The following is a 27,981-nucleotide window of genomic DNA, read 5'->3' on the forward strand; positions in this document are numbered from 1 at the left end:
TTTAAAAAACAAATCAGGCAGAATTTTTATTGCACTTAACCAACCAATGCACAAAATAGTAAATATTCATGATATGCAAATCCATTACCAGATTATAGATACAAAGCCATTTACATGCAATAAATATTACTTTCAAGAAAAGATTTTAAATAGAAGCACCAATATTATCAGCACTGTATTTAGACAATATCACAAAAAAGTATGGAAAACAGTAATAATCTGCAAATAGCAAGATTATTTCTATCACATTTTAAGTGTAATTATCTCCATTTATGAAGACTTTACAAAAGAAAATTTTAAAAATTAAACTTCACAGTAAATTCTTCCTCTCCTTAATTGTACTAAAGTATTCTCATTTCAAAGAAATAACTTTCAGTCTTTCTGAAGAACTATTTTTAATACTGGCAGTCTTCCTGTTCAGTTCGCAAAACAGAAATCTTTTCTTCTGTCAGCTTGAAGTTTAAAGCTCCACATCAAGATCTTTGTTCAGCATTTTCTTTTCCTTTTGGGTTCAGTGAACTCTGAATTAAACATAAAATTAAGAAGTTAGTGCTAAAAAATATTGACTCTTAAATGATTATACCGAGTTGATAATATGCATTAAACCATACATTCAACCTGCTATATAACACAAGAAGCTCTCTCAATGAAAATCCAAAACTCCTAGACTTGACATGCACATTATTTTTTCCTACAAAATGATACTGTGTTGGAGACCACTACCCAGCAGCTCTGAGCCGGAATAAAAATTAACTAATTGGCTATGTGTATCTGTAAGTCTGTCTTAAGCCTAGGCCCCTTGCCTGGTAACAGAAGCTGATTCATAGTAAGTGAACCTCTATGCATCACTAGTCCTGGCTGAGGCCTGTAGTGACCTGTGAGGTCAGAGAACCTCAAAGGGGATCCTAAGGCCACACCTGCGGACACTCTGGCTCCAACCCCAATTAACAAGCTAGAGCCTGAGCTGCAGAAATTACTTCTACAGTCTTACTTCTATCATGTCTTCATGATAAGACAGGGCTACTAAACTGCCAATTCATTACTTGGAGATGTCCTTGAAGTGACTCCCAAGGTCCTGCTCATTGCCTACACTTTCCTCAGTCCCCCCGCCCCGAACCACTCCCCCCACCCCTTGTTGTTGGACCTATTAAAAGTGGGTGGTTCAGAGAAGTCTTTGTCTTAATCCTTGGAGTCTCGGGCTCAGCTAAAGGGTTTTGACCCTCCTGGAGCCCTAAAATCATTATCACTTGTCTCATTTTATTTAAACCTCTGCCGTACACTCATTTAGGAGATTGGGGATCTAAGGCAGGACCCAATAATACTGCACTTTAGAACTATCTCCATGGAAAGAGTAGGCTCTAAATCACATTGAGGTAACAATCAACTGATGTAGTAGCCCTTCGTCCCCCTACACCCCACAATGATTGTAAGTTACTCTTAAGTGGTTTCACGGGACAGCCCTCCTCGTGATTGGCATGGTCCCAGTGTGCCGGATCTGAAAGCTGTCTAGGCCAGTGCCAGGGGAGGTGGTGACCAATAGTTCAACTCCACTCCAAGGAAACCTGAAGCGCAGCCCCAAACACTAGCCCCATCCACCCGTTTGTTCCACCCACCCAGCCTACCACTGGCGCTAAGCACCACTGAAGTATCCACCTTTAACAGAAGACACAAAAACATGAAAAGTAGGAAAAGTAGGAGATGAAAACAAATATTCCCCATCAAAGAATAACACAAAGGGGATGCAAAGGAGAGAAAAAAGAAAGATAGAAAGCAAGCAAGCAAGCAGATTCTCAGAAGAAAGGCAGCCAGCGAGAGAGCACAGCAGGCCGAGAGAAGCCCATCCAGGGGACAGCGAGTCAGAGGTTCCAGGAGAGGTCGGTGGCAGAGCACCCGGGGACCCGCAGTGCCGTGACATCATCTTCAGCTTAGGCGCTGGGGTTAGCCGTACACTCCTAAAACTCAGCAGAGCCAGCGGCAAAGGATCAGAGGAAGAACATGCAGTGGACCATAGTGCTTTCAAGGGCTGTAACTCCAGGCTCTAAGAGCACCCTTTCTCTCATTGGCCTGAGGACATTTCACCTGTACCTGTGTCATTAAAATTGTCATTTCCTTCTTCCTCTTCTGTAATTACAGGCATACTCAAACTTAAAGGTTTTTCTTCCTTCTGGATTTTCCGTACATTACCTGGAAATATTTGAAAAACAATTTTAAATGAAATGAAAATATTAATCATTTAAGAACTTTATATGTCATATGAACAACATAAAAACTTTAAAAACTGAAATAACACAGCAAATAAAAGTATGCATTATAAATATCTATTTTGAAGTACTAACATATTTGTGCCAATGGTGTGAATAGTCTCAAAAGTTTTCCACAAAAAAAAAAATGAAGAAAAAGAGAAACAAAATTAACCAAACATGGGAGCCTTATTCTGTATTTACCACACACAATATAGAGTGTATCTGAAGACATCGGGGAATAATTATGTGGGTTACGTCAACTTTAGCAAATTAACTACAAATGTAATTTTCAAGTTGATTCCACATTGAAGACTTGGCTATAATACAATCCTTGATGTGTTTTTCTAGCATTAATAATGGTTAACTCAACACATTCTTTAGTCACCAACCAAAACAGACCTTTAGCCAGGTATGGTGGTATGTGCCTATAATCCCAGCACTCAGGAGGCTGAGGCAGGCCGGCCTGGGCTACCGTGAGTTCAAGGACAGCCTGAACTACATGGCTGTCTCAAAACAAACTGGACCTCTCTATACCTTGCAGAGTCCTTATCTTTTCTCATGACAGTCCTGGATTTTTTCTAGTTTTTTAATAATGGCAATGTATTCCTTTGTATGTATGAATAATTTTACTTATACAATTTGTTGTACATTTGAATTGCTACAAGTTTACCATTTAGAATAACCCTGCAATAGATATGCTTATGCTTTCTGTCATTTGGACAAAAAAATTTCTAGAAATGGGACTATTAATGAGTGCACAGATTTACACTGCTTTACTTATTTTTGCTTTTTTGAGACAGAGTCCCGCTACGTAGTTCAGACTGGTCTTGAACTCATTATTATAGTCCAGGCTGCCTTCAAACTCGTGGAAATCCTTCTGCCTCAGTCTCTGGAGTACTGGGATTATAGGTGTGCAATATCACGCCCAGTTCAGATTTAAATTTTAGTGGATTAATTCCAAATTCCTTTTGAAAGAGGACTGCCAATTTACTCTCCTACTTAAATTCAAAGATGTTTACCTCCTCACACTTTCCCTATCAGTGACGAGTCAGTTACCTATGATCTTTGTTGATCTAGTAAATGTTAAAATTGTGTTTTTAAGCCAGGCATGGTGGCACACACCTGAAAGCCCTGCACTCAGGAAGCTGGGGCCAGAGGATTGTGGAGTTTGAGATGAGCCTGAACTACAAAGTGACACCCTGTCTCAAAACAAAACAAAAAACTTTTAATTTGTAGTTCTTTATTATTAATAAAGTTAAATTTTTCTTCATATATGCAAGAGTTTTTTGCATTTTGTTTGTGAACTGCCTATCTACAACTTAAGCATTTTTCTCCTGGGTTATGCCTTTTTCTTATGGATCTTAAAAGCAGTTCTAAAAGAAATTTTCACAGTATCAGATGTGCTGCAAGTGATTTTTCAAGATCTTCTGCCTTTTAAGGAACATAAGGTTCCTCTCTTTGAAGAAACCATGAAATAAAAACTATTTTTTCCGCTTTAAGGAAGTGAGCTTTTGACAACAGAAACCATGAAGTACAGTGATGCCTCAGTTCATGAACTTAATTGGTTTCACTACTCTGTAAAAGACAGCCATGTTCGTGCTGGTATGGAAAGATGGCTGTGGCTGTCTGTCACTCAGTGTAGAGTTTACAAACAAAAAACAAAAGTTTGCCAGACACTTCTGCTTGTGATCCAAACTGCAAACAAAAGCATTCATGAATAACCGTATTTGATGTTTTTTTTTTCTTTTTTTCCGGTACTGGGGATTGAACTCACAACCGCCTGCTTGCAGGGCAGGTGCTTATGCTGCTGAGCCCCCTATTTGATCTTTATTTAGGTAATTGCTGCTCTATGTCACAGTATTTATAGTACTTGATGAGCTACAAGGCTACTTGATGAGTTAGAACAGTTACGATGGAAGATATGAATTCAGATCATATTTAATTATAATCTTTCATGTGGGTTAAATTTTCCCTAACTCCCTAGGTAAATTTACTATATTATGTAATATGATATGGCCAGTTCAGGAAGTAGTGTTTGTAAATTATACCTGTCAGACATTTAAGAGAGAACAAATTTTCATTTAACTCCTTTCCTTTCCTATCTTGTTCCTCAACCTCAAACACCTTGTTCCTAGGTGTTTGAAAAAACACTTTTACCAGCTTGCCTCCCTACTGTGCTTGTACTAAGGCTGATTCTAATCAAAACTGCTGGGGTGGGGGTGGGATATAGCTCAGCAGTGCAGCACCTGCCTGGCAAGCGAGACGTCATGAGTCCAATTCCCCGCCCCAAGCCCCCCCCAAAACTGCTGTGTAGGTTTCCACAAGGGGTGATAAAAATACAGTGAATGCCTGATTATTTTTATTTTTATTACTACAGTAAAAGACATATTACCCACAATACCTCCCTTTGCTTCAAACATACTTGCCCTATCGTTCTGGCCACTTTCTGGAGCAGCACTGGGCATCCTCTCTTATGGAGGTGAGATTAAAAATACACTGAGGGCCACTGCCCTGCTTCCCAACAGAAAAGCAGGCTGGTGAAAACGCTAACTGTGCCTCCATCCGCCTTATTCACCAGATCCAGCACCCAGTGAATTCCGTTCTTCTCCAAGGCCAAAGTGACCATGAAAGGCAAACACTCTGAATCAATGCAGGACATCGACACAAAAGTGCCACAAAAGTGCAACTAAAAACACAAGCAAGGACTGACTGCCAGAGCTGCTTCAGAAAGTGGGAAGAATCACAGGGTTTGAATTGAAAAGTGTTTTGGAGGGATTCATGGCAGTGTGTCTTTAGTTATAATTTTTATTTAAACACATGCAGTATTTTTTATCGCACCTTATACATTTCAGTATCTTTAGAAAAATTATTTTAACCACCAGATGTTCATTTTTCAAATACAATGAAGTACAAAACTCTTTTCCTCCCCTCTGGCTTTGTTTTCATTGTTGATCAAGTTTACCAAAGTATTACCATACAGTAAAATACACTTCTAGGGGCCTGCATAAATGTATAGCTGTGTAAGCACTAGGGCAATCAAAACACACACATCATCTCTCCAACGGTTTTCCTGGGCTCTTCTGTCACCACCACCTTCCCCAGTCTCCTCAGTCTCTGGCAACCACTGCTCTATTTTTTGTCCTCTAAGATCTACCTTTTCCAGAGTATCACATAAATAGAATTGTCACAGGTAGACTGTTTGTTGGGGAGTCATGGCTTAGCTTTTACTCAGCAAATGCCTGCATGGCCCATCTATGTTGTAACATGTTTCAGTGGACCCTGTGCTGCTGGATAGTATCTCACTGTACAGTCATACCACAGTTTATCCAATCACCAGCTAATAGGCAGTTTTTACAATTATAAATAGAACCACTTCTACATACCAATTTTTGTATAAATGTTCATTCCAATTGGGTAAGTACCAAAGAACAGGACTTCTGGGTCTTTCAGCAAGTATAGGTTTATATCTCTATTAAAAACTACCAGTTTTCCAAAGTCACTATCCCATTCTGGCTTCTTACCAGGAACATACACAGGTTACATTTATTCAGAATCCTAACCCGTTCTTGTTATTGCAATTTTTGGTTTTATGTTTTGGTTGTTTTTTAGGTCATTCAGAGTTAAAAGAATGTTGCTGTGCTCTAGGTTTATGTTTTTCCAATAACTAAAGACGCTGAGCATCTTTTCATATACTTATGTATCACTCATATTTTCTTTGGCAAAATATTTCATCCACTTTTCAGTTGGGTTAGTTGTTATTATTGAACTGTTAAGAAGTCTCTATGTATTCCGTATACAAGATCTTTATCAGAGTTCCGTATGACAAACACAGTATTTTCCCCTAGCTAATAATGGCTTTTTAAATTTTCTTTTTTTTTTTTTTATTTAAAGAAAAGGAAACGAAAAAAAAAATACATGGAGATTAAAGAAAAAAAGGGTAGAAAAATAATACTAAATTACAGACAAACAAAAGGTAAGAAATTGCCAGTTGATAAGTTACAAATTGTCTTCTTCGAAATGGCTGTTTAGGTTATAGAATTAAAGTATTTAGAATGACATTCAAAAAAGTGACCCTACAAACCATTCTGCTCTATGGCCGAACAAAAGCTCCGTAATATGATTATCAGTCCCACCTATTTGTTTTACATCTCTAAGAGGATAAGGTTAACCATATCAAAACAGAACAGAACATTTAAAAAAAAATAAAAAACAATTTAAAGAAATACAGATTTCAAAGCAAGTCCACTGGAGATCTACCTTATCTAACTGTCTCTAGCTTCTTACAGATAGTTGTCCCTAACTTCACCCACTTTCTATACTTATTACATATTATAGAACTAATCAAATCATTACAGGATGATGGAGTCTTTTTAGGTCCTCAAGTTCCAAATTAGGGAAGACATTTCCAACTACCATCGCATCTCTCATTCTCTTTGTGATAGCCGTCCCCATCTCTGCATATGCTGAAGTTGAGCTGAAGAAACCAGTCCAGAGTCATTTTAATCAGCAAGCAATAGATTGCTAGAATTTATATTATAATGCTACAAAATAAGCCTCGGGTTTTTCAGGTCTCTTCCTCAGAGTATTTGTTCCTATCCTCTCTGTATTATAGGGAAAACCAAGTCATAACAAGACAGCGAAACAATTTCCTAGATAAACATGCAATGGATAAGACTTACAAAACTATAATATAAATGATCTTCCGTAGCTACTATGTTTTCTCTTGTTATTTTCAATAGATTTGTTGACAACACTGGCTTATTATAGTTAAATATACTATCACCTATTTTTATAAAAACTTATCTTTGACTGCATTGTAGTATTTGAGAGCTGTTACTGATTCATACCAGTATGGATATCCTTTACATCCTGTCATGCTCAGAGTAGTTTCCTCTACTTTTAGGGTTGATTCTAACAAGCATACGGATTTCAAATAGGATCAGTCAAGGCCAACCAATAGTCTTATGATTCAGATACAATTAAGATCAGTCATAGTAAGACAATGTAAGTAATACAGGATTTCAGCTTAAGTCAATAGGAAAGTAAGGATGGTTACCATGGTATAACCTGCTATTTTTGGTTCTAGAGGTCTGTGTCCTCAAATCTGATATGAGTGGACAGACCAGAACAAATTTAATTCAATCTAAATATGGCACTAGGACTACTGTGTCTTTTAAATCGTTATACACCATTAGCAATGACCTCTGCTTTTTTTTTTTTTTTTTAAAATATAGTTTCAGAGCTGTCTCTACCAAAGACTAGCTTACCGTCTCTGCCTCCTGTCTGCTACTCCACTTTTCTGCTATAATTTGTCCACCTTATTCCCTCATTCCATGGTCTGCCCCGTACACTGAGGCCTCTCTGCCACTGTAGCTGTAATCCTGATATTTCTTCCTCTCTTTCTCTGTAATGTCCTTCAGCGCTCTCTGTAGGGTTGGATTGGTGGCCACGAACTCCCACAGTTCCTCCTTGTCTTGAAAGTATCTTATTTCTTCATTAATTTTTAGAGAGAGTTTTGATGGATATATGAACTTAGGTTGCATATTTTTTTCCTTCAGGACTTGGAATATTTCTCCCCACTCCCTTCTTGACTTAAGAGTTTGTGTTGATAAGTCTGCCGTTATTTTGATAGATTTCCCGTTATAGGTAACCTGCATCTTTTCTCTGGCTGCTTTTAATATTCTGTTTTTTTGGTGGATTTCTGGGATCTCGATTATTATATGCCTAGGCGTAGATCTGTTTTGGTTGTAGGTAGCTGGCGTTCTGTATGCTTCTTTTATCGGGATATCATTTCTTTTTGCTATACATGGGAAATTTTGCTTTAATATCTCTGTGAATATTTTTTGTATTTCATTTTTGGATGTTCCTGCTTCCTCACTCACATTCTTTATTCTTAGGTTATGCATCTTTTTATCATCTTCCAGTTTTAGAATTGCTTCTTTCTGGTTCCTTGTTATTTTTAAGAGGCTTTTTCTTTCACGTTCATAAGCCCTAAATCTCTCTTCAAGTTTCAGAAGGTTGTCTTTAGTTTCTGTCAAGGCATTTTGCCAATATTCAATGGAGTTTTTAGTTTCCTGATTTTCTCTTTGGATCTGTTTCATGTATTCTAAGTTATGCTTAAATTCTTCAGATGCTTCTCTTTCTTTTCTGATTTCCTCAGTTCTTCCATCTGTGTTCTCTTGGGCAGGGCTTGTCATTTCTTTAATTAATCTCTTTATATCTTGCCTCACTTGGATCAGGAGTACATCTTTAAATTCCTCTATGAGATCATGTAAATATTTTTTAATTTCGGCTGATGCTGAGTCGAGCAATGGATGGTTACTGTGCTTGTTCTCTTCAGTGTTTAGTTCTCTTGGGTTTAATTTCTCCTGTTGAACAGCTGGAGATTTTTTTTAATTTTTATCTCTTGTCATGTTTCTGGTTTCTTTCAGACTGTCCTGGAGTTCTCTGGCCCTCTCCAAATTGCTTAGGGCCTTTCAGAAGCGTGCTGGCTTGAGTTTTTGCTGTCCTCCCCAATTTGCTGTTATCTGGGGTAGGCTGGGATGCAGGGGCGGTACAGTCTAGTCTCTAGCCTCTGTGTCAGTTAGTTCATAAATTAGGCTGTACTTTCTAGTTGTCACTGAGTTGTGACCATTCTGCATCCGCCCATTGGGCCCCAAGCAGAGGCCTGATCTAGCCCCAACAGCTCCTGCCAGTTCTCCCTGAATCAGAAGCAGCTGGGTAATGGCACAGGATTCTGCCCAGGTCCCAGCCGTTCTCTTCCAAACCTCTCTGTGATAGGAGCTCTAGAAAAGCAGATCTGCCCAAAACCAAGATGGCTCCCACTAAGTTCTCCGTGCGGAGCTGAAGCCAGCAAGCAATCAGACTCTGCCAGGACTCAAGATGTCTTCCACCAGCCCTCCCTACAGGGGGTCCTGGTGATGTCACCAAGCTGCGATTTCTGCCGCCAGGCTAATATGTCTGCACCAGATTCTGTGTTATTGATTTCCCCGTGGTGGCGGGCCAGCTGTTCTCTGGCCAAACCCAGCCGCCGCGGGGTTTTCTATACTCACCAGAGTCCGGTGCAAGTCCCCGCTCCGGGACCGCCACACACCAAGCCGTCCACTTTTCCCCACCTCGCGGCTCAGCGCTGACTGGTCAGATTTCTGTGCACCGTTTAGATTCGAAACGCCAGAGCTCTGTACATCTGCGCTGGTGCAGCGGTGCAGAACTGGCTGCCGCCTGGAGTCTCAATCTGGGTCTCAGTTTCCGCAGTCCCCAAAAGCAACTCAGCTTTTCGTGTTGGGTCCACGAGTCTGTTCGTTGATTTAAGGGCGTGGGATTTGCAGCCTCCGGTCTCAGCACGACTTTAAATCCTCCAGCTGTACTGTCTTGGTTGATAAGGATCGCTATGGATTTGTCTGGTCCTCTCCATGCTGTCTTTTTTTTTTTTTTTTTTTAGCTTTGAGTTTGAATTCTCTGGAGAGATTCTTCGCTCGATCCCCTAGCACGCCGCCATTTTCTCTCCTCCAGTCTGTCGGCTTTTTAAATTTTCTTAACAGTGTCTTCCAAAGACAAGAATTTTAGTTTTGAGAAAGTCCAATTTATCAATATGTTATTTTTTGGTTTATGCTTATGTCATTATAAAAAAAAACTGAACCTTGGGGGCTGGGGATTTAGCTCAGTGGCATAAGCGCCTTCCTTGTAAGAAGGCAGTCGTGAGTTCGATCCCTGGTACCGATAAAAATGAAAAAGACAAAAAAAAAATCATAAAAAAAAAAAAAAAAAACTGAACCTAAAATGAGAACCCATTTTTCTCTTATGTTTTCTTCCATAAGTTTTATAATTTTAGGTTTTACATTTAGAATCACGATTCATTTTGAATTACCTTTGATACATGAGATATGGTCAAGAATTTTTTTGGATGAGTGTAAAACTGAATCAGCAACATTTATTGAAGATGATCCTTTCTCTATTGAACAACCTCTGGGCTACTGTTGAAAACAAAACTGATCAGACAACGCATGGAACCATTTTTCCATCTTGTCTGTCCCACTGATTTAACCATCCATCTCACAGATGGAAAGGAGCCCTGATTTCTGAAGACCATCTATTAGTTTTCAAAACTGTTCTGGCTAATCCAGTTTCTTTTCAATATAAACTTAAAATCAGCTTGTTAATTTATATAGAGTAAGTACACTGGAATTTTTTATTGAGACTTTACAGACTCAATAGAAGAATTTGGAATTAATAGACTCTTAATATCAGGACTTCTAACCCATGAAGACCATAATCTCTGCATTTTTTTAGGTCTTACTGACTTTTCACCATTATTTTGGAATTTTTAGCATACAGGTTCTGCATTTATTTCTGCACCTATGCAATTTATACTTCCAGTATTATTCTACTATGTCAAAATTTTGCATTTCCTAATTACTGGTTTTTAATAAAAAATATTAACACTGTACCTTGTAAAGTTGCTAAATTGAACTATTAGGGGCTAAGAGTATAGCTCAATGGCAGAACACGACTTTTTTTGTGAAAACGGGCCCAATATTTCTTTCTTTCTAGTCTAAATGTCCATTGTTTCATTTTCTTATCTTACTACACTAGCTAGGGCTTCGGTATTCTTGTTTTATGCTACACTTTAGGAAAAAAAGCATAGTTTTACCATTACATAAAATGGTGACCAGTTTTCCACAGAAGTCATTTATTAGAATAAGTAAATTTCCTTCTAATTCCAATTTCAAAGGACTTTATTTACTCATTTTGGTACTGGAGATGGAACTCAGGGATCCTCTATAAAGGGTTCCCAGCCCTTCATCCTGTCACAAGGTCTTGCTAGTCAGGCTGACCTTGAACTTGCAACTCTTCTGCCTCAGTCTCCCAAGTGGCTGGGATTACAGGTGTGCACTATCGCACCCAGCAGCTCAGAATTTCCATCATGGCTAAATACTGGATTTTGTCAAATAATTTGTGTACATCCACTGACATTATTACTCTCTTTTATCAGCTATTAGATGAATTCACTAACTTACCTCTTAATGTTAAACTAACCTTACATCCTGTGATAAACCCCAGTTGCTAATAACAGACTATCTTTTTAATTTATTTTTGGATTTGATTTGCTAATACTTGTTAGGGATTTTTGCATGTATGCTCACAAGGGATATCAATCTTTAGGGTTTCCTTTCTTGTAATGCCAGTAATCCCTTTTGTATTTTCTGAAAGACACTATATAGAATACTATTTCTTTTAACTTTAATTTTATTTGAATAAAATTAATAATATTGCTAGAGCCAGGGATTTAGCTCAGCAGCGTATGAGTTTGATCCCTGGTACACCCCCCCCCACCCCACAAAAATCTTTTTTTGCTTAACCTTTTCATTTCTGGGAGGTCTACAGAAATATTTCTTATCTTACTAAACTTTTTGCTTCTAATTTTTTTCACATAATTCTCTTTAGGGTAATATTAGGCATACCATCCATCATTTCACAGTCCTGGTCTTTAGTCTCAACATTTTATTGAGGAACCTCAAAAACTCAAATTTGCTCAGTTTTACTTGAGATCTTCATCCACAGCCTTTTAGTCCTTCAGGTTTTCAGCACCTTATGAAATCACACTGCTACCCACCCACTGGGTCACCCCAAGCCTGAAGTCCCATCAGTGAGCGTGAGACTGTTACAGCATTTCTCGTCCGCCTGTCTCTCCCGTCGCCCTCCTCCAGCCCAGACCCTAAACTGCTGGCAGAATGATCTTTCCAATCAACACACACCCCACGGCCCTTGCTGTGCTTGCTGCTAACAGAAGTGCAGCTGGAGGAAGGGCGCACGCAGGGCTTCCTTGTCACATCTCCAAACATTTAAGAGGAACAGGTAGAACAAACAATTGAATAAAACTAATTATATCCTCCTATCTTAAAAATACTTTATAATGAGGCAAAATATTGCAAAACTTTGTTTTACATAATTGTTTGGCAAACTGTCAAAGATAACTGAGTGAATTACTACTGCTAAGCCTAAATTTTCTGATGTTTGCATATGAAATAAATGTATACATAATTTGGTAAAGAAAACATGAAATAAAATCTGTCATTCACAAGCCATGAAAATGTTAAGGCCTCTCCTGATATTAGGTCTCATTTCACTCTTTTGTCTATATCAATTAGCTCTTTAAGTACAATGACAAAACTGCTATTTCCAGCATATTACTATTAAATGTGAAGTGCCTTATGGTCTAACATATACACACAAACTTTAAAAATTATAGATTAAAGAAATAACTTTCTGTTTCTTTTATCTAGGACCAGAGTTGATGAGCAGTGGCCTCTGGACCAACTCCGGCCCATTACCTGCTTTTATAATACTTTTCCTGGAACACAGTCATACCCACTTGCTTTCCTTTGTTTTGTTTTTTGGTTTTTTGAAACAGGGACTTGCTATAAAGCGCAAGATGGCTTCTAACTTGCAGCAGTCCTCCTGCCTCAGCCTCCCAAGTGTTGGGATTATAGGGCTGCCCCACCACACTGGGCTCATCTGCTTTTGTATTGTCACAGCAGCTGAGTAGTTGTAACACAAACTATATGATTCACAAAGCCTAACATATTCACACATTTGTTTCTAGACCCTTTCAAAACCAGTCTGCAGAGGAACTAGAGGATCTTTTTGAACGAATCAAATGTCTTCATTAGTAACTATTAGAATGAACTCCATGCCCCTCTCTGTCTTTTTACGTAAGTTCTGTTACGAGATTCTGATGAATTGCACCATGCTTGCTCCCGAGATCAGTGCACGCAGGCACAGCTTTTTATATCCTAGATTCTCCTCACGATACATATAATTTAAGATTTTTTCCTAATATTTATAGTGACTTCAGTGTAACAATGTTCACACCATTGACTAGTTTTGTAAAAAGTAGAAATTTTTCCTATTGAGGTATTTTTTAATTACCCTTAACAAACGTGGTATCTCCTCTGAACTTTCAGTAAGCTTTATGCAACTACCACTGCACTTAATCATACCTAAAGTATATTAAAAGTAGATAACACTATCCATTTCTCTATCATCTCAGTACACAGGGGAAATATGTTAAAAGGCTGAAAATTATCTTTACACACTCCTGAGGTTTGTAAAGAATTCCTAATTTCACTAGGAAAGGGTTTGGTTTTAAACATTAAATGTTTACTAATGATTCTAATATTGTTTCTTCCCAAGCCTGGTAATTGAATCCTAATTTTATGTATGGTGAATATTATTCATGTAATTTTTTTAAAAAGCCAGAGTATTAAAATAGTCATCTGAGAACCAAACAGCAAAGCTAATTTTACCAATAGGTTGTTTCAAAGAAAAGCAGCAGCAGCCTAATTAATATAACCAAAGGGAAATATGGTTTATAGAATACTTTAACTTACCACTAGCTTATTCCACACAAAAAGTTTGATTCACACACAAAAATTACTAACAAAGTATCCACTGGATAGTCTAGAGTAATTCTAGATCTATCTATCTTATAATGCTTCTGACAAGTCATTTAATCTGTAGAGGCCTAAACTCATCTATGAAATGATAAATGTGATTTAACTCCTAGGGTCCCTTTAAGCAATAAGACCCCCCAAATTTAAGAAATTAACTTATTTTTAATATTAAATCTCACAATGTTCTCAGGTGAGCATAATCCTTCCCACTAGAGAAACCTGTAAATAAGCTCTGTTCTCCCTTGCCAGTCTTGGTAAGACCCTGAATACCTCTGCTCCTGGCAGACGCCTTTCTTCCTGCTGGCTTCGGGGCTGGCTTGGCTCTTTTCTTCCTGGCTGCTTTGGTCTGTCCATGACCGGATGCAGAGTCTGAGTCAGAAGAGTCAAGCTTGACTTGACGATGCCGTCTTGACTTGGATGCCTTAAGAGGTAGAAATCCAACTAATCACAAAGAATTACAAAGGAAATCCAACCAAAAGATAATGTAGAGAAAAAACACATGAAGATGGGGAAAGATTTATAAAAACAACTGTCATGCAAGACTTCTTCCATCAGCTTTCTTTATATCATTACTTGAGCCGTGTACATAGGCTTTTACCTTTCCTTTACAGCAGTTTCCTGAAGCTGTTATTACTACTGACCCACTCTGGGTGCAGGAGCTGGGATGGCTGGGACGTGAAAGGATACAGGCCTATATACTGTTGTAATTCTACTCCCATCAACCTATTACTCATTACTGTAAAGATAACTTTATTTTCCTCAGTATCGCCATGTGTTCTGAAAGGATCTATCGCACATGTGGGTCCAAGTCTAGGCAGGAGGCGCAGATGTGAACAAAGTCAGTTTCATGTCCCCCGACCCCTGATTTGTTCAGCGATGGGCACGAGATCTTTGCCATAGCTGATGGAACTCTATTTTAGAGCTGTTGAACCCTGAGGAAGGGGAAATGTGCTCTTTCCTTTGAACTAGAAGGTAGAAATACACAAGGATAAAACTGTCACAAACAGTGCTTAAAAACAGGAGAAAGACATCAAGAGTGACAAAGGGAGGGTGCAGCCTAACATCACCTGTGGCTGAAGCCACACAGGCAAGGGTTCTCCAGTTAGATCTGTCAAACAAGTCTTGTCTGCTTACGTGAAGGGTTTTCAGTTAATGTCACACATGCAGTAACAGGTACTAACAATTCTTACAAAGCAATCACATATTGTAGACCAAATGTACCTCAAAAAGGTGGAAAACCACAACCATGCAATCACACGTCCAAAAGTTTATGGGAAACATAATTTGTTTAATGATTAAAAGAGTATTTGATAAGTTTCTTCAGCTACAAATTAAACATCAATAAGCAATTATATAAAAGAGTTCATCTTAAAAAGAATTACAGATAATTTACTGTCCTCAGGACTATCATTCAGTAGTAGAGCAGTACTTCAATTCACAGACTCCGTTCTCTCCAAGATTCTAGTCACAAACTCAACTGGACAAGAACCAAATCAAATTTCCCCATAACGTCAACATTGAACTTAACCACTGAATTTGGTCCAGTTCTTGTCCAACTCAGTTTGCGACCACAATCATGGAAAGAATCAAGTTGGAGGAAAAAAAAAAAAAAAAGAATCAAGTTCATGAATCAAGGTACCACTGTATTCACCACTTAATTTAGGGCTGGAGATATAGCTCAGCAACACAAGTGCGGACATGGAAAGCACAAGGTCTGGAGTTCAATTCCCAGTACAAAATAAATAAATAAATAAACAAACGAACAAACAATTTATTGTGACATAGCAAATTTATAACACTTAACTAATCTAGACTCAATTTTTTATTACTTCTTTATTTCTAAAACTAAGGAATGGTAGTACTTTTCCATGAAGTAAACATATTCTTAGATTCATGAAAAAAAGTCCAGACAAAAAAAAATCTGCAATTAAACAAATGAATTTCTCAATACTCTGTTCTGAAACTCCACTAAAATGTCAAGGAAAGAATAAAAATGCATTCTGCATATTTTCCCAGAAAAATGGATAATATTATGCCATAGCAATATACGTGCATCATTTGTAATAGCTAAATTGTAGTAGCACAATTTGTAATAGCTAAATCTTGGAAACAACCAAAATCCCCAACAATCACAGGATGGATGAAAAAGATGTGGTATTTTTATACAATGGAGTATTACTATAAAAAAGTATAGCTATAAAAAAAGGATGATTTTGAGGATGATTTTATAGTATAGCGATAAAAAAGGATGATTTTGAGGCTTTTATAGGTAAATGGAGGCAACTTGAGACTACCCTCATAAGTGAAACAAGTCAGACTCACATGTGTAAATACGATGTTGTCTCTCTAGTATAAAAAATAACAAAAACTGTTAAGAGTAATGAGTTCCAAAATGTACAATAGATATTGTAATAATGAAAGGGAAAGTGATCAAAAGAATAACTTGTAGGTATACACATATAACTGTATGTATGTTTGTGTTAAAGATAGATAACCATACTACTAATTGTTAGTTCATCAAAAAAGTTTGTGCTGCCATTGTTTGTTCATTTTTTATGCTTAGATTTTGTAACTTGAGCAACTATTTCTAAGATAACAATGTTTAATATATTAACTAATGTTGATTTCTTACTTTTTTTGAAATTCTGTATTATTTCTACCCTTTTTTCTGTTTTGCTTTTTAAAAATAAAAAACCAATTGCATTTGAGACAACAAGAAAGAATAAAAATTCATGAAAACAGAAGTAACAAGACATAAAACCGAGGAGATGGAAAACAGAAGAGCAAGCAAAGGCTGACTTGAAGAAATGAAAAAGACCTAACAACCCGCATGGGGCAGCCGGTGTAAAGCAGGCACCAGGAGCGGGAATCTGGAGAAGGCAGCGGAAACCATAGCCAGCATCACAAGTGTCCCACTTCCCACTCTCCAAGGAAGGTGACCGTCCCTCTGGGAGAAAAGAGGGCGTCTGCTCTGCAGAGAGATCAACCCAGCAGGCCACTGGCAAGGCTGCCGTGTCGCTGAGGGGAGGGAGGAGCCCGTGCAGAGCAGGAGGACGTGGAGGAGCAGAGAACGGGCTGCTGGGTGACGGGCCCACAGGCCCTGCTCATGTCTCACCCTCTCCCTACACAAGGGAGAACACTGTTCTTCATTAGAAGTAACTAGACACAGGAAAAAGAAAAGTAGGGGTCTCCTGTTGGCCACTCTTAAATATGTGCAGACATCGGAAGTTCTTCAGTTTTTTGGGGTACAGAAAGAAAAATAAGTAAAAATGAAAGAAAGATATCAAGATAAGCAGGAAATAATCAAAAACTATAGCTATACTTCAAGAGAAGAAGATATTTCATCCTATGAAGGAAAATAAATCTCTTAAAAGATTTAGAAAATAAGAAAAATCCTTCATATAAAAAAAGTCAGCAGAAATTTTTTAAAAATCAAGTTAAAAGCTGAGTGTAAAGGCACCACCTATAATCTCAGCACTCAGGAGGCTAAGGCAGGAGGATCACTGTGAGTTCAAGGCCAGCCTAAACCATAGTGAGACCCTACTTCACAAAACCCAAAAAAAGGACAGGGGATATAGTTCAGCAGCACAGCACCTGCCTGGCAAGTGCAAGGTTCTGAGTTTGATCCCAGTACCTCCCCCTGACCCCCAAAAAAAGAGTAATATCAAAGAAACAAAAAAATTCCTCAGAGCCAAAGGGTGGCAGACTGACAGGTTGGCCACCAGGAGCATCAAGAGCAGTATGTGAAAAGACCCACACCAAGACACATTATCACAGAATTACCAAACTCTGAGGACAAAGAGAAAACTCGAAAAGTTCCCAAGATCAGGACTATCGGAAACTGGAAGATGATTAAGAAAATGAAACAAAAAAGTCCAGGAAAAGGCCAGAAGAACCAGCTGACACAGAAGCAGCAGCTCAAAGAGAAAAGCTCCAGGCAGCCACCTCTCAGGAGCAGGAGCACAGAGGCGGGAATGCGGGGCCAGGACACACGGCTGGCTGCTGACACAAGGGCTGATATTCGGCTTTTAAACTGCATACAGTGTTTGTGTGACCTTGATGAGAAATTAAAGTGGGATTTAAAAAGCATCGCATTTCCACATTACCTTATGAAAAAAGTAACTTACCTGAACAACAACTGAAAAGGCTTTTGATTTTATTTTTGCTAATGATTCAGCTCTTTCACATCTCTGAGATAAAAATAAAGAAGGAAAAACAGAGTTAAAACTCACAGACACCAGGTGAAATCATCAACTGCATGTCTGTTACCATGAATAACAGACAGAAGGCTGCGTAGCAAAAGGAAACCCAACAGGGAGGAGGGAGCGCAGATCCCCCCGTGAGCAGACACAGCTGAGGCCCTGCTGCCTAAAGCCCAAGCGACCAGACCGGGGCGGAAGCCCTGCTGACAGACTAGGCCTTGAGCACCATGACTTCCTTGGCCACTCTGGCCCAAAGACAGCGTAAGTCTCACCCTCGAGGATGAATAAAAACTCTGCAGGCAGCAAACAGTGGATTGTAGCCTGGGCCGCACCCTGGCTGAAAGGCTGGCACCTAAGAACCGTGGGCCCTCTCCACCAGCTTTCTTTCCCCATTAAACCTGGTCACAGCTCACGCCCACTCATGCCTCACACGGCCCTGCACAAGGCTCCAGGACTGATCGGACCAGTGTCACAAGCACTCGGGATTCAAAACTTTTTCTCATAGTTATTCTGCTGCAGACTAACGATCATGATGCTCTATATACACAAACATGGCCACAAAAAGATGCAAAGAACCTAAGTGAACTGCTGCCCCGCAAGGGATCACAGAGCTGTGGTCTGACCTGTGATTCTCGTGTATCTCCTTCTCTCTGTTCTTCTTCATCTTTAAGATTTGATTTTAAGGATGGATTCTGAAACAGAGACTTTATTTAGGTACACTATTATGCATGCATTTATAATTCCACCAAATAGAATCAATTTTACAACACTGAGAATCAAGTTATCATTTCATATAATTATAGCATGATCCACCATCTGAGAATAAGATCACATTTTGGTTTCAGAATACTTGTAAAGTTCATCAACAGAATATCTAAAGCCTTCTAAGTAATGAAAGATAGCATACACTTCCTGTATCATTAAGAAAACTAGTATATTCTCCCTCCCTTCCTTCAGGTTTCCTGAGGTCTTATTATGGACCTTTAGGTCCCCCCAGCAGGAGTGCAGAGACTGAACCCATAGACTTTGCACCTAGCCACATTACCAGCCCTTTTTATTCTGAGACAGGGTCTTGCTAAATTGTCTAGGCTGGACATAAATTTGCAATCCTTCCGCCTCGGTCCCCCACAATGCTAAGATTACATGACACCTGGCTTAGTATTGCTCATTTAAGTGAGTTTATCTTTTAAAAGAATACAAAGCCGGGTGTGGGGGTGCCTGCCTGTAATTCTAGCACTCGGGAGAGGCAAGAAGATCGTTGCAAATTCGAGACCATCTTGAGCTACAAAGTGAGCTCAAGGCCAGCTTCAATTGCTCAGTGAGACCATGTCTCAAAAAATCCAAATAATAATAATAATATTACTAAAAGGACACAGACTGATTTATTAAATTCATGTAGGCTATTTGTGACTTAAAGTATTCAAATATTCTAAAACTAGCTAACCTCTTTAAAATAAATAATTAATGTCTTCCTCCCAAAACTAGCATCTCATCTCTGTCCTTGTTTATCTTTTCTGTAACTCAGTTTTGAGTCCATTTACTTTGTATTGTGGAAATCCAAAATCAGCTACAAACCTTTCTAGGAGACAGTCTATGGATCAATATACCTACCTAGCACATGTGAATACACTGATGCAGGACCAGATCTACAGTAATTAACCAGAAATGGCTTATTTTAAACTTTTTCCTAGATACATTTACTAAAATGAAATGAGATAGTAGTTTAAAAGATAAATTTAGCAATAGTGGCATTCAGATTTCCAGAGAAAAAAACCAGTTTCTCTAGCTGAAAGGTTAATGTGACCAGTTCTAATATCAATACCTTTGGGTCAGAAAACTAAATTGGAAATCTGTGCTGACAAAATGTGCAGATAGACAAGCCATATCAGGTACAGTATACAGTAGACAGAAAGACATACCCTATGTACTGTAGGTAATTAATTCAAAATTTAAAAACAATGTTGGGATCAATGCTTTGGCAAAGAGACATCTTTGAGCCAGATCTGGTCTAAAGATTTAGCAATCTACACTCTATGGAAATGCCAAGTATGAAGATTATAAATCAATTTACGATATAAAATATACATATATACACACACGTTACATTAAAAAATCCATTTGAGAAGTTAACAACATGACATAGCTACTGAATAACAAAGCTAAAACCAGAGAGGTAAAACCCTTCAAATCTCAGCGCCACAGGAAGGCAGCCACAAGCCAGGCGCCTCAGCACTCTCAACTCTCTCACACAGTGGAAGGCAGAGGAGCCAGCCCACGGCTTACCTGTCTGTCTCTGTGCCACTGCTGATGTTCCAAAACTATGTTCTTAATGTTATCAAAAAAGTCATCCTTTATCAAGCTGAGCGTTTTGTCTGGTTTGGACTTATCAGTCGAAATTATACGTTTCATGTTCTGATAATGCTCATGAACATTCAGCATTTCCTGAAAGTAAAAAAGTGTGTTTGATTTTCATTTTTGAGAAGAAACTAAAGGCAAAATTAACATAACATAAAATCACCTTCTAAGTGATTGTCAGTTAACAGGAAATAATGTGCAGCAGAACCATGAAAATAATCATGCAAAATACGACAGCTTTATTAACAAAGCAATTACTTTTGGAGGTACAAATTAATTGAATTCATCACAGCAAACAAAGACTAAGACACTGTAATAGGGAAACAACAGGAAAAGACTAATTCAGAAATACAGAATTGCATCCCCAAGCATAGCAAAATTATTGCATTATAACATATCATTAAATTTTTCTGCTGAAAACTAAGAACATATTTTTATATCATATTGTCACATCAAGGACATTTACAGGGCTGAATATGTGGCTCAGTAGAATGCTCGTTTAATAGATACAAGGCCCCACGTTTCATTACCACAGTCAAAAAAGTAAAATAAAACAAAATAAAATAATGCTTCTATAGTTATTTATGCTTTTCTTGAAATTCCCACGTAACACCTTTTAGTCGACCCTCTACAGGATCTCAAAACCTATGTGCCCTTTATTATACCACTGTGACATTGTTAACCAGCTTCCTACCCTGAAACTTTCATTCAAATGGGCAGGTCTGTGGGCTAAGAAGAGAAGCTACACATCTGACGTAAAAAAAACTGTGTATCTCCTGGCACAGGGACTAGTGTCTCAGATCATCAGAGAACTAGTGACATGTCCGTTACAAGCAGCTACTGTGAGATATCTGAGCAGCCCCAAGTCTGCCGATTCAGTCATTTCTGGTAAATTCTGGTACAACTGACGACTGGCCAAGAAATCAGAAACTGCTTGGCAGCAGTGAATGCACACATACATAGAACTGACAAAGAGATAACAGTCTCCAGATACTAAATCTAACTACTAAAACTTTCAGTGAGTCCCTCTTCTCCAAAAAAACAGGAAACATAAACTCCTCCCCACAGACAGAGTACTTTTCTCTCATGTACTTTCATGCATCTCTTTCTCACTTGCCTCTTGTTACACTTCAGACTGCCAGATTTGCTCAAAGATAAATCTGTGACCCCACTCCCAACTCGGGTCCAACACACAGGTGCTGCAGCCATTCAGAAACACGAGTGAACTCAACTCCACTGTGCCCTGTTGTCTCTGTTCCTGGGTTAACTTCACTTACTTTCTTATCTAACTCTACTTTAACACAGGGATGAGAATGTCTACTATAAAATACAATTTCAAACCATTACAAACATCTGTTTTGCAGGAACACGGCAGAAGATGGTCTGCTATGCATTCTGCATAGCTCCTGTGTTATACTATATCTTCAGATATCTGGTAAACATGTCATTGTGTTAACTTTTTTAGAGGCATAAATACCTTAGAGAAGCTGAAGATACTAACTTAGACCTCACTCTAAGTATCCAGACATACAACATCGATTTTTCATACATTTTAATGAGGGGTGGCCCAGATTAAAATTATCTTCAAAAATAAAGTCACCATATGGCATAAAGCTAGAGTGCTTTCAAATCAATTTTCTCCCAGAATTAGAAACACAGCTGCAACCCAGCTGACAGATGTCTCAGAGTATCTGAACACGTAAGCAAATCAAAGGTCTGATCCCCCTTCTCACTGAGGATTTAGACAGAGTGAACAGAGCTGGGAAAAACAGAAGCAACACTTATTCCAGGACCATTAGGTGCTATAAGCTGCACTCAGCACTGTTTGGACTTCACCTCATTATAAGTCTCACAACTGGACAGAACACAGATTGCGGTTACAGTCAGGCTCAGTGGAGATGCCTGTATTTCCAACCACCCAGAAGGCTGAGGCAGGACAATCCTTTGAGACCAGCAGTGAGAAGCCTCTAGGAAAACACAGCAAGACTTTGTCTTAAAAAAAAAAAAAAGACTGAGATCCTAGCATTAATGAGAAGGAACCTAAGGTTCCAAGAGATGATAAATACGTGCCCAAGGAATCCCCATCAACTGTCTCCTGTCTATATTCTTTTGAAACGTCATGGATTAGAAGGTTGCATGTAACCTAGTACTGGTTAAGATATTTTTCTATGCAGGTAGAAGTCTGTAAGTACCACTGCTCAGCCATGACAAAAAAACAAAACATTTTTCTTCAATGATGCCCATCCAATCACCCTCCAATTACACAAATGTTGTTAAAGGGAATTTAAGAAAGTAAGAAAGTACTATAAAAAAAGGAACTTAGGAAATAAATGCCTATTGTTAATAGATCAATAAAGTCACTCTAAACTCTTTATAATCTATGTAAAGTCAAACACATGTGGTAGTTTTAAGCTATATAAACTTAGAAATGTTCAATCTAAGTTTTCTACATCTATTTCTCTTTATGTTTCAACATTTATGTTGGGTGTTTTATTTTTGTTGCTTTACAGAAAGCAGAGCATTTTGATTTGCTAAAATCACTAAAAATATTGTCCATAACTCACTAGAATTATAACCACGATATCTAATCAACAATAATTTTTGTTGTTGTTTTTACATTTTAATGCATAAAAGCTAATTTACCTCTAATACATCAGAAGTGATAAGCTTCATTACACGATCACTTGTGTCCTTAAATTCTTCTGTAACTTCGGCTCGCTGAATTTTTTTCTTCATTCTATATGAAAGCTACATTATAAAATGTCTTTAAAAGGGATGTCTATTAAAAGATATTTGGAAAGTACTTGACAAGTCAGCAATAAAAATTATCAATAAATATGAATAAAACAAAAACAATTTTACATTTGTATTTATTAAATATCTATTTTCCAAAGACCATAAACTTGGACTATCCCCTTAGATGCCAAGCCACATTCTTACAAATTCAAATGAGATTCAGAAGTCAGTAATTTGCCAGATAACGGCACAATCAGAATCTCTTTGATTTCTTATCTGAATTGTCACAAAACTGAACAAATTAATAGTTTAATAGAAATTCTACCTTTTCACCAACTGACATATTAAAATTCCTTGGTCCTCTTTGAGTAACTCCTCTGACATTCATATTAAAGAATGTACAAGCACAGGAAGTTGCTAAATTTCATTTCCTCTCCCAAAAATTTGCTTATATAAGGCCTCCAGAAACATACTGCATTCAAAAGAAGAGGCTGAACTTTGTTGCAAGACAAAAGTAAACAGAAAACATTTTCTATTTTAAGAAAGCTACACCTCTTGAAAACTACTATTAGTATTTCCATTTTTCTGGAGATTGAGGTGCTTTCTGAAAAATAAAGTATAACTGCTCATTTTGAAAAAGACAATTACTTAAGGCAACATACCAATTTAGGCATTGCTGTGAAGTGAAATGCTCTGTCGAGTCGTAGCTTCCTAAAAATATAAGCTGCATCAAAATGCTGTGCATTTATCAAATCTTGCTGAAATTTTAGAACTTCATCCCAATCCTTCAGTGCAACTCTGATCTGCAACAAAGAGTAAACAAATTATACAAAATGCAAACCTTTATTATACATGTGCTACAATTTTAAAACACCCTAATTATTTAAGTCAGAATAGGGTAGAATAGGGTACCTGTTTCACATTGCTACTGGAGGGAAACCACTCACAGATATTACCTTTTGCTTCGGTTGGCACAACTGGGTGTTATACAATCCATATAACAGATACAAAGCACCAACTCTGATCTGGAAAGTGTACGGAGGCAAAAAATATCTCCAAGCCAAAGCTAAGGCTTCTTTTGTAAATGTGTTTTTTTCTAAATTTCTCATTTTGCCACTGTAAAACAAAAAAAAAATATAGATTATGATTCATTAACTAAAGAAACAACAAAGAAAGGCAGAACAAGTATATACTTATTTAAAAGCAGCTGCCAATAATGGTATGAGGATTTCCAGCAGGATCTTTTCCCAGATGCAAGCACAGAAAGCTACTTTTCTGCTGTGTTTCTGACACAGCCACACAAGCTTAGGCAAGCACAACTTACAGCCTTCAAAACCATCAACTTTACTTGCTAAACTGATCAGAGAGTATCTGAAACTGCCAAATTAATCAAAACTTTTTTTAAAAAGCACCAAGATCATAATAAATAAAAAAACCAAAAAGATCATAATAAAGTCAATATTCTCCTTTTTACAACTTCAGACCCAATTTGAGCACATTACAGATCATTTTTTACATGACACCTGAAGAGTATTTTTAATACACACAGCTAAAATAAATGTCTCAAAGTGTATTATTTAATAGATACAAGTAATTGATACACTTTACTATAGAAGCTGTTTTAATGCAGAGAAAATTTTAAAACTTAAATTTGTAATACTAAATATATTTCTAACACTGTACAAAAGATGAGATTGGGAGATACAGCTGTTCCCATAGTTAGAAAACCACAAACTTGATGAGTCTTCACACTCCAGGTGCCAACTGCAAGTGTAGCTCAGCCAGAAAGAAATGTTTCTCTCACTTCCAAGTCCCAGAGAGTTATCACTGCAAGGACATCTCTGCCTAGTCTCAGATAATGACGGTTTCTTCTCTACTTTGGAGGACAGCAGCCTCATTTTGGTGCTGTTTCTATAAGAGTAAATTCTGCCTAACAATCAATGACAAAGTCATGTGTAACCATATAATATTATGTTATGTGTTTTCTGTACTTCCTTTTAGAAACACAGACAAACGATTGAAAAACTCCAGTCGGTGCTGATGACATGGAACTAAGCCCACTAGCATGTAACAAAGCCGTCTTCCAAAGTCCCTCTGGCGCTGTGTCTCCATTTGTTCTGGTCCTGAATCATTACAAATTTAAATATGTTGACATTTTCACTTAATAACAATTCTGCAGCTAGGAAGCAGCAACTTTTTTGACTGTGTCTGATTACAAGGAAGGAGAGGAACATGATGCCCCTTTCAAAATTATTTCCCTATTATGTAAAAATTAGGGTAACCCTACAACCTGAAAGAGCTTGAGTTTTACAAACTGGCAATAAAAGCTCCAACATGTGCTCTACCACTTTCTAAGTACAATCTGGGAAAAATCAACCTCCTTAAGCTTCAATTTCTCTTATCAACAACGACAATTACATCCATTTTTCATAGTTGTTCTATGGATTGAACAAATTAAGCTATGAGTGCATTATTAGTAGCTGGTTCTCCTTTCATTAGCTGTACAATAAATAGCTTCTCAGGCTCCATCCCCTGTAATTTACAAACTATGAAATTAGTTTATATTAGCACAGAGAAAAAAAGAAAACTTTTAGATTTTATTCAGCAAAAACAGTTTTAACCCTAAGATCTCAATTTACACTTTTCAATGTTGTCAATCATGATTCTTAAGCTTAGTTTTGTGGAAGACAAATTAAAAGGGAATAATATACACAAACATGCACTGGTACTTGAAACACTTAAGGCATACATCAGCTTACTTAATCCTCACAGCCACTGTACCAGGTATTATCCTCTCTACAATATTTTACAGTTAAGAAAGCTCAAGCAAGTATCTTGCCCCAAATCCTAGTCAGGGAACCTGCATTCATCTGGGCACAGAGGTGGGTGAAAACTTAAGTGGGCAAAGAGCAGAGACGAGGCTCCAGGCTTCGCAAAAGCCTGTGAAGGTTCCAAAGGCAACTGCTGGAGCAATAGGAGGAGGCTGGAAGATAGGTAGAGACGTCACAAGGGGGTGCCAGCCATGTTAGAGAATTTGAGTTTTATCCCAAACGCAACGGGAACTATTGAAGGGAGGCGAGAAGGTAAGTGATACCGAATTTGAACTTCAGAAAGCCAATGTTGGTTGCTGCACGGAAAAACTAACGCAATCGCACAGGACGTTGCTTTTGCTCGGATACTGGTCTGTTTTTAAACCTGGGATTCTAGGAGGACGAGACAGTCACAGCCGGGAGGATTAACCGCATAGTGACAGTGCGGTGCGCGCCCAGGCCTCCCCACACTCCACGGCCGCGAGCACGGGAAGTGGCAGACGCTCACCAGAAGATGGTTCCAAATTTCATCTTCCTCCAGAGCTCCGTGAAGTCTTCGAAGCGCACACTGTCCATCTCCTGAAAGCGGCTAAGCAGCAACTCGCAGTCGGTCTGCAAGCCGGAAGAAGTCTCCATGCCTACGCCTTCTAACTGATAAGAATCAGCCGCGGGAACTGCCGCCGTCGCCGAGGGAACCAACCAGACGACCCGCCCCGTGCGTCGTGACGCGCGCGCTGTGACGTACAGTCCGGCACCTTTAGCTCCGCCCTCATCCGGTCCGAGCCTGCTGTCCTGGTGCTTTCTGCAAGTAACCCTCAGTGCTATGGCGTTTGCAAGCCAAAATTTGTTTTCTTTTGTCTTTTTTTTCCCTTCTTTTTTGGTAACGGGAATCGAAGAGCTGGAATTTCTTTAAAGGCAAAAGGTTAGTCCTTTTAATTGCCGAGGAGAGGTTTGTATACAAGACTACTATTAAGCACCAAAAGGGTTTCAGGTCATTTTCCCCTAACGTGTTTAAGTTGGCTTTACGGCTACTAGGACTCTTTTAAAGAGAACCTTACAGGGAGTGGAGTCAGCGACCACCAACCCTGCCTCACCTCGAAGGATCGAAAAAGAGAGCTTCCTGCAAAATGGACTCGACTCATTCACCTTCTGGTCCCCAGACCCTTTGCGGTTTATGCCTTCTTAATGCAGTCCTTAAAATGTGGCTGTCGCCTGTACTCCTAGTGGTCTGGAGACCTTGAGAAGGCGAGCTGTATTTTGGACCCTGTTGCAAACTGACCTCCTATGCTACAAGCAAGCACAGTGCTTGGTAGAGATTGCCTACTTGATGAGTCTTTATTTGGCTAAATTGACTCTCAGTAGCCTACTTCTTAGCTTCTAGGAGCTAGCAGGGGAGTACTTTAGACCATTTTTGTGACTGCGAGGCATCTATTGCAGTGCTGTATTTTAGATGTGTCCTAATATATTAGAAAAGTATTGGGCTGCCTACAGATGGAAGGGCAACACATTTAACCTTGCTGATTACTGTTCTTTTTTAATAATTTTATATAAACAAAAAACTTACATGATGTGTGAGATTAGAAGCACAACAGTGAAATGAACACCTGTCTTCCTGTTTAGGAATCAGCCTATTTCCAACCTGTCATATCAATCTAAATCATCCCAATTTTGCCCTACCTTAGTAACACCCACCTTGACTTTTACTTATTTTGCTTGTACCGCTTTATCACATCTGCATATTCAAGCATATCTTACTTGTAGTTTTTGAGTTTTGTAGAAATGGTATTGCAGTTTATAATATATATGTTTGAATTTGTTATGGTTTATGTCTAGGTATACTCCCAAAGTCTCATCTAGATGAGCTCATGGAAATGGGCTTCTAGAGTTTGTCATGGTATAATGCTGGGATTATGGGTGTGAATGCTACACCTGCCTTAGGATGGGTAGCTTGCATACAATATAAGGGACTAAAAAAGGCTTGTCTCTCTCTCTCTCTCTCTGTATCTCGATCTCTCTTCCTTCTGCCTCTCCCCTGCCTCTACCCCTCCGTCTCTTGTTGCTTTTGGTGTCTTCTGCTGCTGTGAAGGTTGCCCCTCTGCCATATCACCCTGCCTTTGTGACAGCTAATTATGGACTGAAACCTCTACAAACTGTGAGCTAAATAAACTTTTCCTTCCTTTAA

At 38.5% G+C, this 27,981-nt stretch overlaps 1 protein-coding gene and 1 long non-coding RNA gene across 2 annotated transcripts; one reads left to right on the top strand and one right to left on the bottom strand.

The window, feature by feature from the left end:
• Snapc1 (small nuclear RNA activating complex polypeptide 1) lies at positions 1-26,511 on the bottom strand. The gene is made up of 10 exons (XM_003472502.5): positions 26,308-26,511; positions 23,946-24,105; positions 23,652-23,792; positions 22,897-23,001; positions 20,182-20,340; positions 18,522-18,590; positions 17,824-17,886; positions 13,967-14,117; positions 2,086-2,184; positions 1-521 (listed from the first exon to the last, which is right to left on the bottom strand). The coding sequence occupies exons 1-10, from the start codon at positions 26,433-26,435 to the stop codon at positions 487-489; spliced, it is 1,110 nt and encodes a 369-aa protein (XP_003472550.2). The 5' UTR covers positions 26,436-26,511; the 3' UTR covers positions 1-486.
• On the top strand, positions 26,497-27,981 carry LOC134474183 (uncharacterized). The gene is made up of 2 exons (XR_010044843.1): positions 26,497-26,721; positions 27,886-27,981. It is a non-coding gene; the product is annotated as an uncharacterized LOC134474183 (long non-coding RNA).

This window comes from Cavia porcellus, unplaced genomic scaffold (assembly GCF_034190915.1).
Source record: "Cavia porcellus strain 051 isolate PalLab524CR breed Dunkin Hartley unplaced genomic scaffold, mCavPor4.1 scaffold_31, whole genome shotgun sequence".
In the NCBI taxonomy this organism is placed as follows: domain Eukaryota; kingdom Metazoa; phylum Chordata; class Mammalia; order Rodentia; family Caviidae; genus Cavia; species Cavia porcellus.